The 10751-nt window shown below is 53.9% G+C and overlaps 2 protein-coding genes across 2 annotated transcripts in view; both read right to left on the bottom strand.

Annotated features, from left to right (window-relative positions):
• The window catches only part of SORT1 (sortilin 1), a 10685-nt gene extending 8073 nt beyond the window's left edge, over positions 1 to 2612 (bottom strand). Inside the window, exons 1-2 of the mRNA XM_009635665.1 lie at positions 2583 to 2612; positions 1515 to 1640 (exon numbers count right to left, since the gene is read on the bottom strand). Of these exons, the coding sequence (XP_009633960.1) occupies positions 1515 to 1640; positions 2583 to 2612 (156 nt within the window). The remainder of the gene's footprint in view (positions 1 to 1514; positions 1641 to 2582) is intronic.
• A 158-nt stretch (positions 2613 to 2770) lies between these two features.
• PSMA5 (proteasome 20S subunit alpha 5) overlaps positions 2771 to 10751 on the bottom strand; it is a 12683-nt gene continuing 4702 nt past the window's right edge. The window contains exons 4-9 of the mRNA XM_009635666.2: positions 9415 to 9482; positions 8538 to 8645; positions 8384 to 8442; positions 7318 to 7420; positions 6024 to 6110; positions 2771 to 3026 (exon numbers count right to left, since the gene is read on the bottom strand). Coding sequence (XP_009633961.1) covers positions 2949 to 3026; positions 6024 to 6110; positions 7318 to 7420; positions 8384 to 8442; positions 8538 to 8645; positions 9415 to 9482 — 503 coding nt within the window. The 3' untranslated portion in view covers positions 2771 to 2948. The remainder of the gene's footprint in view (positions 3027 to 6023; positions 6111 to 7317; positions 7421 to 8383; positions 8443 to 8537; positions 8646 to 9414; positions 9483 to 10751) is intronic.

Raw genomic sequence — 10751 nt, forward strand, 5'->3', positions numbered from 1 at the left:
CCTCCCCGACGGCCCGCCCCGCCCCGCGCCTTCCGGTTAGCCCCTTCCGTTGTCAATCACCGCCCTGCTCCTCCTCTGATTGGCCGGCAGCGCTTGCACGATGGGTGCGAGACCGCCCTCTCTCTTTTGACCCCGGGCTCTAACCTACCCAGCGACAACCCTCTGATTGGCGGCGCGGCGAATTTCTGATTGGCTGAAGCGACAGGTAGCGGGGGCGCGCCGGGCCCGCCCCCAGCCCATTCATAAGGTACCCTCGCACAGCGGCCGCGTTGCACAAGTGCTGCCCGGCCAGCGTGGGTTGGTGCAATCCAGTGAAGCAACAAACAGCCCGGCAGCCCCCGCGCCCCGGAGAGGGGAGGGCTCTGCACCCCCAGCCCCGCAGAGGGTCCTCCCCAGCTGAGGACGGGGCCATGGGGAGAAGGGGAGCGGGCGCCTGGTGCCTCCAGCTTCGCAGCGGGGGATTAAACCTCCCACCCCAGCCTCATGGAGCTGCAGGCCCTCGTCTTTCTGCTTTTGCAAAAAAGGGAATTTTCATTTTACTGCTGCATCGTCCTTCCGCCTTGACGAAAGGCAAGCTACACGTCTGATGTGTGAAAGATAAGGACACCGCCCTCCTGCAGCACGGCCCAGCTACCCCCAAAAAACCAAGGCAGGGGCAGGTACTGGCCAGCCAGGGGGACACAAGCATGCAGGACCCTCGCCCCGCTCCGGCCTTTGGCTGTCGCCTGCCCGGGGAGAGCTCGAGCCCTTCCCTCGCGAAGTCCCATCAGATAAGGAGCACAAAGCCTCGATTTTTTCGCTCACAGAGGAGCCGCTCTCATGCGACACTGCCACCAGCAAACCATGTGATGAGGGCAGGGCACAAAGGCCCATTTTCTGCCGAGCGCTGCGTTGTGAAGAATTAGCTTTTTGTGTTTCCTAGGACACAAACAAACCCAGAAAGGGCACGGCCTCCCGGAACAGCGGGGTTCTTCATGGCCCAGGGTGGTTTACAGCAGCTGGGACACCCACCGGCCTCCTGCCCAAAGAAGAGATCGTGACCGAGCTCGAGCTCCAGGGCGATGTTAAAGCCCTGGGACGACCTGAAGCGCCCAAGCACATTAAGAATAAAGGGCGCTGATATCTCCCACGTACACCAGAGCAGCCCCAGTTTCACTTACGGGGTGGTTTTACGAGGGTGACACTCGGGGCGGTGCCCTGGATATCATCCTGGCCTGCTGGATGTTCAGGATGGGTGAGCTCCCACACCGGAGCCGCCCTCATCATTGCCTCAAATTAATTTCAGGGATGAGGAGCGGCGCAGAGAGTGGGTTACGGCGCTCCAAAGCTGCGCAGGCAGAGCCAAAGTCAGGCTCCTTTCCGCCCACCCGAAGGAAGGTCTCCCCAAAGGGTAAGTCCATCAACTCATTATTTGTTATGTTTGCTCTTCTGCCTGCGGGTATAGGTCATATTCAAGCCATACCATGACCTCAGGCATCGCCTGATGATCCAATTTGTTTCCTTTAGGCCATTACGCTAAGAGGGGGAAACTCGCAGCAGAACTCCTGAGAGGACTCCAGCTCTCGGCTGTTCTGAAAATCGAGGTTATCCAAGGACTGATCTTCCAGCCGTGAAGACCTGGCTTCCCTCCCTGCATCCGTCTGGCAACAGCAAGAGAGGGAAAAAAAAGATGAATAGGATTGGCATTTCCCCTTCCGCCAAAGGTAGGGGCTGGCAGGCAGGAGATCAGCAGTGGTTTGCTGCGACCGTTCGGCTTTGCCAAGCGATGGAGCGCCCGGCAAGGTGATCCCTAGGGCTGAACCAAGAGGAAAGTCACCATTTTAACCAAATGTCCATGCTGGAAACGTGCTTGCGTGCCGGGGCAATCCCCCTCCCGGGAGCAGCACAGGCCACAGCCGTCTCTTCCACAGCAGGCAACATTTTGTTCAGGGTAAAACAATTTAATTTCTCAAAATAGGAGAGCGAGGAGCAGCCTCCACCGCCTGCCAACATTCCCAGAGAGCAAGCTGCCAGGGGCCGCGGCAGAGCTGGCTTTCCAGCCACTGAAGCTGCACTGGCCACGCAGGCATGATTTTGTAGGAAAATACTTTACTAATCTCATCTTATTCCCTTATCAGGGAACGATCTTGAATTCTCAGGTGCTATTTTGAGGACAAGGAGAAAGAGAATGAGAAACAAAAGCAACAAGCACTGGGGAAGTGGACGAGCAGAAGTTTGCTGGTCAAAATGAGACTGCAAAATTAAGCTGTACCTGGGCACAGGCTGTCCCGCTAACGCCCAGGCCTATTCCCACTTGGTCGTTGTTCAGTCACAGTCCTTACGGGTGTTTCCAGGCTGCCACCAGAGGGAAACGCCAAGCCCCGAGCCTGGTTATGGATTTCTTCCCTAGGAAGGAGGCAGAGCTCCAGGCAAGCCCTTACGGACAAAACCGGCTGGAAAAGGGCAGGGGGAAGGCATCAGACAGCTCTAAGCAGATCTAAAAAACTCATGTTTTCACCCCCCTCCCAAGACTCGTGTGAAATTATACCCAAGGCCTCCTGATGTGATATTGCCACACTGTCCACGAGAGGGAGACTTGCTACTGCCACAGCCAGCAGGGACCGCAGCGCCATACGGCACCGCCAGCGCCGCAGTCCCGGCCGGCGCCCATAGCAGCAGAGCTTGCCCTCATCTGCCCCCCATTTTTTGCTCTAAATGGTCCGTGCCCCCCCCGACCTCCGTGACGAGGAACCCAGCGCAGAGTAACAAAATGATTTATTCTCATTTCCTCTTATTTTAGAGATCAGTTATGTACAGAAACTGTAAAAAAACCTCAAGAGCCTCTGAAGAAGAGCAATTACAGATGCTGCCGGAAAATAAAATCACAGGTACTGGAAGGAACCGAGAGTCAGTTCTCTTTGACTGGGGGCGGGGGGGGGAATGAGCCTTTGAGGGAATCTCTCTGTTTTTCAAATATCCTTGATGACCTCTTCAAGCTCCTCTTTCGTGTACATGTGGAACTTCATCCCCGGCTCCACCGTGGCAAGCTGAAAGAGAAGGAGCAAGGGGTTAAGCGTGCCTGCGTGTGCAAAGCGACAGCACGGGGCAGGGAACAGCGAGCAGCCGCAGCGCCGGAGCAGCTGTTCCTTCTCGGCTGCCCGATCTGCCAGCCCAGCAAGATCATTCCACCCCGTAACACGCTCTTTGATTCCCTAAAATAGCCGCCTGCCGCAGAAATAGCTTTTAATTGACTCAGTCTCCTCATAGTAGCAGCAGCAGGGAATGTCTACTGGGAACACGGCAGGCTCGGCTTCTGCTTGCTGGGGAAAAAGACCCCGTTAGTACGAGCCCTTCGTCAAACGCTCTGCGGAGGCGGTTCTTGGCGCAGTTCAGTGTGGCCCTCAGCAGAAGTGCCTCTCCTCCTCCAGCAACCAACCAAGGGTACAAATCCCAGCGCGTTACGTGCCTTAACAGAACCCAAAGTAGCCAAAGGCTCAAAAGGGGCTGAGGGTTAGCTCGGGGGATCCGAGGCAGAGGCAAACCTGCATTTTGATCGCCAAAAGCCGACACTAAGCAAGCCGTGGTGCGCCCTGCAGCTGCCCAGTGCCCTGTACAAGCGGGCCAAAGAGATCTCTTCCAAGGCAAAGCCCAAGGGACAAAGCTGGGGGACAACACGCATCGCCCTGCCCCTTTGCCAGGGGCAGAGGGAGGCGGTGGCCAGGGCAGACAGCTGAGACGTTTCACAGGGCGAGCACCAGAACAGGAGATACTTGAAGAATGACAAGACTGGAAGAGGAATCTAAGCGGGACTTTTCGTTCGCACCTAGCTCAGCAGCGCGAGAGCCCGAGACGCGCAGAGCTGCCACGGGCAGGCGAGGCAGAAAGCCACAGGAGCCAGCGGGGATGCTCCGGACCTCGCTCGCAGGCACCCCCCGGCACCAGGCACCATTACCTTTACTCTTAAGGGATCAAAGTGTTTGGTTGCAGTAAGCTGAAGGAAAGCTGCAGAGAGGGTCCTGGCAAATCCCAGAGCTCTTCCTAGGCTTCTCTGCTTGCAAGGTCACCCATAAAACAGCACGAGATGGTGCTTTTGGGGTAGAGGGAAGGTAGCCGCAAGCCTTTTTCAAGGAGAAACATCCCAAACACTCGGCCTGAGAGCCCCTGACAGCCCAGGTTTTATCTGGCATTCTCAGACAAGCCAGAGGCGCTTGCAGGGGCCGCTTTAGGCCCCTCGAATCACCTGTACAGGCGCTGGCCTGACACTAGATCCAAACGGGCTGGACAACACACACAAATCCACCCTGAAAGCCAAACTCGGAGGCACCAACTGCTCCGCTTTCCCACACCCGCTCGAACCTGTGCCTCATCTCCTCCCTACAAACAAAAGCTTTACTCAACTATTCCCTTACAGGCTTCACAGGGAAGTAATTAATTAAAAAGCACAACATTTGTTTAAGGCTCCTGACCTTTGCTGCCAACGGATTTAACCCTTCCATGACCGCCTCTTCTCTTTGCTGCTAGATGGCAAAGCCCATACAAGAGGGGAAAGCGGGCGAGGGTAGATAAACCGGAGCACCGCATACTTCGACAAGGCTAGAAAGCAAAAGCAGCTACTTCAGGTAGAAGATTTTCAGCCAGAAGGGTGCCTTGAGAGACCTTTTAATCCTCAGCACATTCTTCTCATACTTAACCCTGATATGATTCCTCAACGCGTTCAGAGCTTTGCCAAGCACAGTTAAGCCCTGTTAAACGGGGACATGACATAAGGATACTGTACACGCTCCTCTGCCTCAGTTTCTTTGCACTGTACTGCAGATCTTCCAGAAGAGACCTGAAGCTGATCAAGAGCGGACTGATCGGTGCGGGTGGGGAGCGCATCTGGGGAAGCAGATTTCAGCCAGCCAGCATCGCTTCTGGACACAGCATCTAAGTTTTCAGCGTGCTGTTGGCCCTTTACCCCCCAAAGGAAGCCGGTTTATCATGTCAGAAAGGGTCCCCAGCAGCAGTATTTAATAAAAAAAAAATGGGGTGCATGCTTTTAGGCTGTTTGGGAAATGGGTTCCCAGCGCTCAGAGGAAAGGAATGGGAGGGTGGCAGGAGGAGAGCAGCTCAGGAGTTGGAATGACATGATTTGAAAAGGTCTAGTGTCTCATAACCAGCCCGAAATAGAAGCAAACTCTATACGCCAGCCTTGCGCATCATCTATCCATTATCACCAACAAACTGGAAGGGTTTTTTTACCTTTGCTACCTAAAAAGGAGCATTACAAGCCTTAACGAGCAAGGTTTAAGGGGACAGGTACGACTACATTGTGGGAACCTCCAAGAGCACTGCATGCTCGGGTCAAGCTGAGCTCCTCCAGCCTGGCTGCTTGTGGGCAAAAGCCGGAGGTTCAAGGAGCACGTTGGCTGCTGGAGGCTTCACCTCTGTGGTCCTCCTGTCCAGCAGATTTTTGGCATCATCCCAAGACTGAATATAGCAAGTCCAGAAGCTGTATAATTTTCATTCCTTCTAATATTACAAGTACCAGGGAAAAAAAGAATGGCTAAACCCAGGGGAAGAAAAAGCGATCCGGTTGGCACGATAGGTTCCCGCTGGCTGACTCGGCCTGTGTAAGGTCAGCGGGGGCTCCAGGGAGCCCCACGAGAATCGCTTCTGCCAGCATTCGTGGATTAGCCAGGCAAAAGGGCCAGACTGCACGCCTCTAGGAGTCAAAAGAAAGCTCCAACAGTTCCAATGTGCCACACGCGACACACTACGACGGGTGGTTCGAAAGCGCAAGAACATCTGCGGCCAGGCAGCCGTTGGTTTGGGAAGTCCTGAAGTGCCCCACCAACTCATCCCTTGCTCTAGAAGCAGAGGCAACCCTTCTCTCCAGAAAGCAGGCACTCAGCTTTCTCAGCCGGACCTTTAAAATACAAGACGCTACCAAAACCCTCGCTGCGCAGCTGGCAGGATTTGCACCGCGGAAGCAAAGACTCCAGGTGGCGCAGACTTCTGCGCTGCAAGCCACAATCCCACGCTGCTCACAGCGGCGCCGTTACCTCAATGTTGGTTGCGTTCAGTTTCTCCTCCATAACTTGTTTCAGGATGACGAGGGAAGATTTGATTGCTTCTTTCAGCGTCATTGACTGTAAAACAAATCGCTCATTAATCGCATTGTTGACGCTCAAGTGAGTGCTCGTACGTTACCCCTTTGACTGCGAAAGCGTGCTGCTCCCCCTCCCGCTCTTCTCAAATCCTTTAAGCTGCCACTGGCAGCAAATTTAAAAGCTTATCAAGTTATCTACAGCATCAACAAGAGATCAAAGCGCACTGTTCAGGCAGGACAGTGACGATGGCAAGGATGGCGACTTTCTGCTTCTGTATAACTTTTTTTTACAAAGCTTAAGAACTGTTAATCCGGGCACACAAACCTTACTGTCAGGATGAGGACACGAGGGTCCTTTTCCCTTCACCAGTTCCTGTCTATCAAGCAATTCCTCCGCAACAAGCTCCAGTGGGAGCTCCCAAAAGCCGGACTCCCTCTTGGCAGAAGCCTTCATGCTTTAATCACATAAATCCCTGCATGAGGGGGAACTAGAGCCAGAGGGCCGTGCAACATTCAGAGCGTGACAATAGCTGGGTTTGCAGTAACTTTGCGCTTGGATGATGCCACAGAGCCCAGGACTGAGGACAATTCTGCTAGTGAACAGATGAAGTTGTCAAGTCTTAGGCTGGAAGTCTTCACAGCAATCAACGCCATCAGTTGTGCTTTTCATTACAGCGTCTGGTTTCTTGCCACACAAAATGGTGGTAAGAAACCTCCCTCGTGGAGGGGAAAAAAGTTTCTATTTAATATCAAATAGGACCAATCCTTGCAGCGCAAAACCCATTCACTTCACTGGCTTAACAGGTCTGGTGAAACGAAGCCACTTGCTTTGTAGCTCCTTACGCTTTGGGCTGCATCCATGCTGAGCCCTGATGCCGACCGGCAGCGTTCGTGTAGCAGGTCTTTTATTTATAGAGTACTTCCTGACATGGGCTTAATTATCACCCGCTGGAGGCAGAGATCGGCATCTCAGACACCAGGCTCATGTTCCAGCTGCAGCCTAGAGGGAAGCTGCTGGTCGTAGTACTCCTCCTCGCAGAGATCCTCACCCAGCAGCTCAGCACCAACATCTACTCATGGGATCAACTGCCAAGGACCGAGTCCCACCCAGACAGGCTCACGCACCTCCTCTACAGGGCAAAAGTCATCTTGCAAAGCACTCATTCGGGAAGGGAACTAGGGGATGCTTGTAGGTTGTGAGGTACCTCTGTAATTTGTGAGATGTCAACCCCAATCCAGCCTTTTACCTTATGGTAAACCTCCTGCAGAGAGCTCTGTGCGCCTTCCGAGGCAGAGCCGATTGCTCTGGCGTCGCACTGAACAAACGTCCCTGAAGGGTCCATGTGAAACCTGCAGGAACACGGGTGAGAGAGCGAACAGCCACTACGCCCTGTCCCGCACCGTGGCACCCCAAGGGCTTTCCCACCAGACCCACGGCGCTCCCCAGAGCTGCCTGCACGGCTCAGAGCTTGGGGAAGAACGAGGGCTCCTCGGCAGCGACAGCTTGCCTGCAGGGCAGGGCTCGCAGCAGCCCCTCGCTGCATCCAGCCTCCTCCCTTAGGCCCAGCGGCCTCGAGGGGCTGCTGTGACCAGCACAGCAGCAGGTCTCTCCTCCTGGCACGCAGAGGGGGAGACCAAGGTTTGAGGGGTGCCAAAGAGTCGCCTACAGACCCACGTTGGGCTGGTGAGCTAGGAGGAGAGCTATACGCTCCTGATGCTGCCCTCCATACTCACAGCAGAATCATTTTCCTTTTTATTTTCCCCCTTATTTTACTTCTTTTTAATAAAACCAACAAGTCTTCACTACTGCTCCTGGGAGGGAGATGGTGGAGAAACCTTATTGGGCTGGCTCTGCTGAGCCGTTCCCACCTCCGGAGGCTGAGTGTTTGAGTTCAGGTTACAAATGCTCCACCACCTCCCCAAGGAATGTTACAGCAGGCTCCACATATTATGTTACGGGTGGCTCTGCTAGTCCTTTAGGGAAAGGTAAGAATAAACTCGGGAGGAGGAGAGCTTTAACGCCTCCCTCCTGCCCAGGAAACCACATTAAAAAAAAAAAAGCAAGGATTCAGTGAAGACATGGCATTCTCTTCAACCCCAAATAAGCAGCCAGTGCTCAGGCTGCTGCAACCTGTGCTTTGAAAGGAAGGGTTTAAAAAGCATTAACACACACAACAGGTACATAATGGGATAAACCCCAAGTGTTTGGCTTAAGTGAAATCCCAGAATCGAGTCATTAAAACGTCCTGGGAAGTTTCAGTAGAGGTTTTGTCTCTTCCCAGAGCTGGCCTGGATTAAGAAAGCCAAACTTACAGCTGGGGTCCCTTCTCATCAACTCCTCCAAAAAGCAGCGCGACACCAAATGGACGAGACTGCAACAGAAAGGAGCCAACAGGTTAGGCAAGGCCGAGGGCAAAGTCAGAGGGGAGCCAGCAGCACCTCCCCAAGAGCACCCCCAGCACCGCACCATTGCCCCTGGGTCCGCATCCTCCTCCCCAAACTGCAGTGCCAGGTTGGACACGGCCTGCGTCACGCTCTCCACCGTCATGGTTTCGTTGTAGGTGAACCAGTGATTCTGCAGGGAAAGGAAAAAAAAAGAAAAGATTCAAATTATCACCTCGTTCCTAAAATATGACAAACCTGGATCGCTCACGCAACAGGCTGGAGCGATACCCTGCATCACCACAAAGATAACTTCCCGCCAGCAGCTGGGGCACAGCCCATTCAGCTGCAAGAGGGAAGCACCAGGAAGAGAGCAGGAAGTGCAGAACAAGCTGGAAAGTTTGTGCAGGGATCCCCCAGAAGCCTTGGGATGCCAACAGGGAAAATGCAAGGCTGGAGCACTTTATCCCAGCCTCTGTTTCTGAAGCAAGGGGGTTATCTGGTTCTCCAGAGGCAGGAGCAGTGCTGGCATGCAGGAAAACTCCTCAGAAAAAGTCTTTATTACAGCACTGAGATTTGTACCTGGAACCTCCGAGTACCTGAGGCACCAAGTAAATTTAAGGGGTAAAAACCAGAACCAACATAACCAATCTTTTGTCAAAACAAAGTTAGACACACAGCCCCACATGTGTGCTGGAGCACATCTGCTGGTGCTAAGAGACCACTGGAGATCCTGCCGTAAGATTCCCACCAAATGTGCAATACCAAAGGAAAAAATAAGAATACAGGGGAATAAGAATACCTGTTTGTTCTGCAAAAGCCCCACGAGGGAAGCTACGCTCCCCACAAGCCTCCCACTGCCCACCGGCTCCTTTCCTGTAACAACCAGCCTGTGCCAGAGACTTCAGAGATGCCCCCGAGACCAGCACTGCTATTTTAAAAAGAGAAATGTCAAACCTTACCTGAGTCTCCACTCTTGCTTTATCAATTAAAGTCTTTGCATCAGCTATTAAGCCACTCATGGCACACCCTGGAATCAGAGGGGGAAAACGCGAGTCATTTCACCCATTAGTTGTGATGCGCTCTTCCCCCAGACTCCCCAAAACCCACGGTGAAGTACAAAAGGCTGCAGGGCAGAGCAGGTCCCTGTGTGGGAGCACAGAGCAGTGCCGCACCGCACGTTGCTGGAACAGGGGGAGGATGGGTTCAAAACAGATTTGCTCAAGAGCAAGGATGGACGCGCAGATGAAGGGCAGGTACATAACCGAGTTCTCCCAGTCACTCCTCCCACCCACCCCAAATCCAAACCGTTTAAAGGAGCCACATTTGAGGCCTTCCAAGGGAAGCTAATGGACAGAAATGCAACCTGCTTGGAAAGGGAACTCATTCACCCCCTCCGTGGGGAGGGCTGGCAAACACATAGCCGGAGGGATGCAGCAGGAGCCTCCAGCACAGATCCTGCTCCAGGAAGAGAGGGGCTGAATTGCAAGGCACATGGGAGAAGGAAATTAGACTCTTCAAGAGCTCCTTCCGTGACCCATGTCATCAGCAACATGGGTATTTTGGAGGTCTCCTGCTTTTCAAGGCGACATATTTGGTAATGAGCCCGTCGCAGGCCCCCTCAGGGTGCAGGAGGCTGCTGCGAGCAGGGGTACGGGCTAACATTAGTGCTCCGAGGGAAACTGGCCTTGAGTCAAGCCTTTTGCAGTAATTCCCTGCCCTCCCAGATCTAAAATTGGGATGAGCTTTCATGAGGGAGGTCATTGAGGCAGGGGAGGGGGTGCTTCAGCTGCCTCTTCCTGCTCCTATAACTATGTCCTGCTGGCCTGGAGCCTGGAAAACCAGTGACCAGGACCTGGTGTTCACTGGGAGGGATAAGAGTTCCCATTCGGCTCAGGGGAACTGCCTGCAGGGAAGGGAAGCCCTGAAACACAGCTTTTGGAACTCCCAGGGGACAGAGTCTTATTTTTTATATATATATATATATATATATACACACACACACATATGTGTGTGTATATATAACTCGAGGGATGCTCCTGGGGTTCTACCAGAGGGGCACCCAGAGCTCATTCCTTTCTCCTTATCTTGCTTGTATCAGGAGTGGTGTGGCCAGCAGGAGCAGGACAGGGACCGTGCCCCTGTGCTGGGCACTGGGGGGGGCCGCCCCTCAAATGCTGGGGTCAGGGTTGGGCCCCTCCCTCCCCAAAGGCCCTGGGGGGGCTGGAGCGTGTCCAGAGAAGGGCAGCGGAGCTGGGGAGGGGTCTGGAGCCCCAGGCTGCTGGGGAGCGGCTGGGGG

Source organism: Egretta garzetta, unplaced genomic scaffold, assembly GCF_000687185.1.
Source record: "Egretta garzetta isolate BGI_Z169 unplaced genomic scaffold, ASM68718v1 scaffold623, whole genome shotgun sequence".
Classification (NCBI taxonomy): domain Eukaryota; kingdom Metazoa; phylum Chordata; class Aves; order Pelecaniformes; family Ardeidae; genus Egretta; species Egretta garzetta.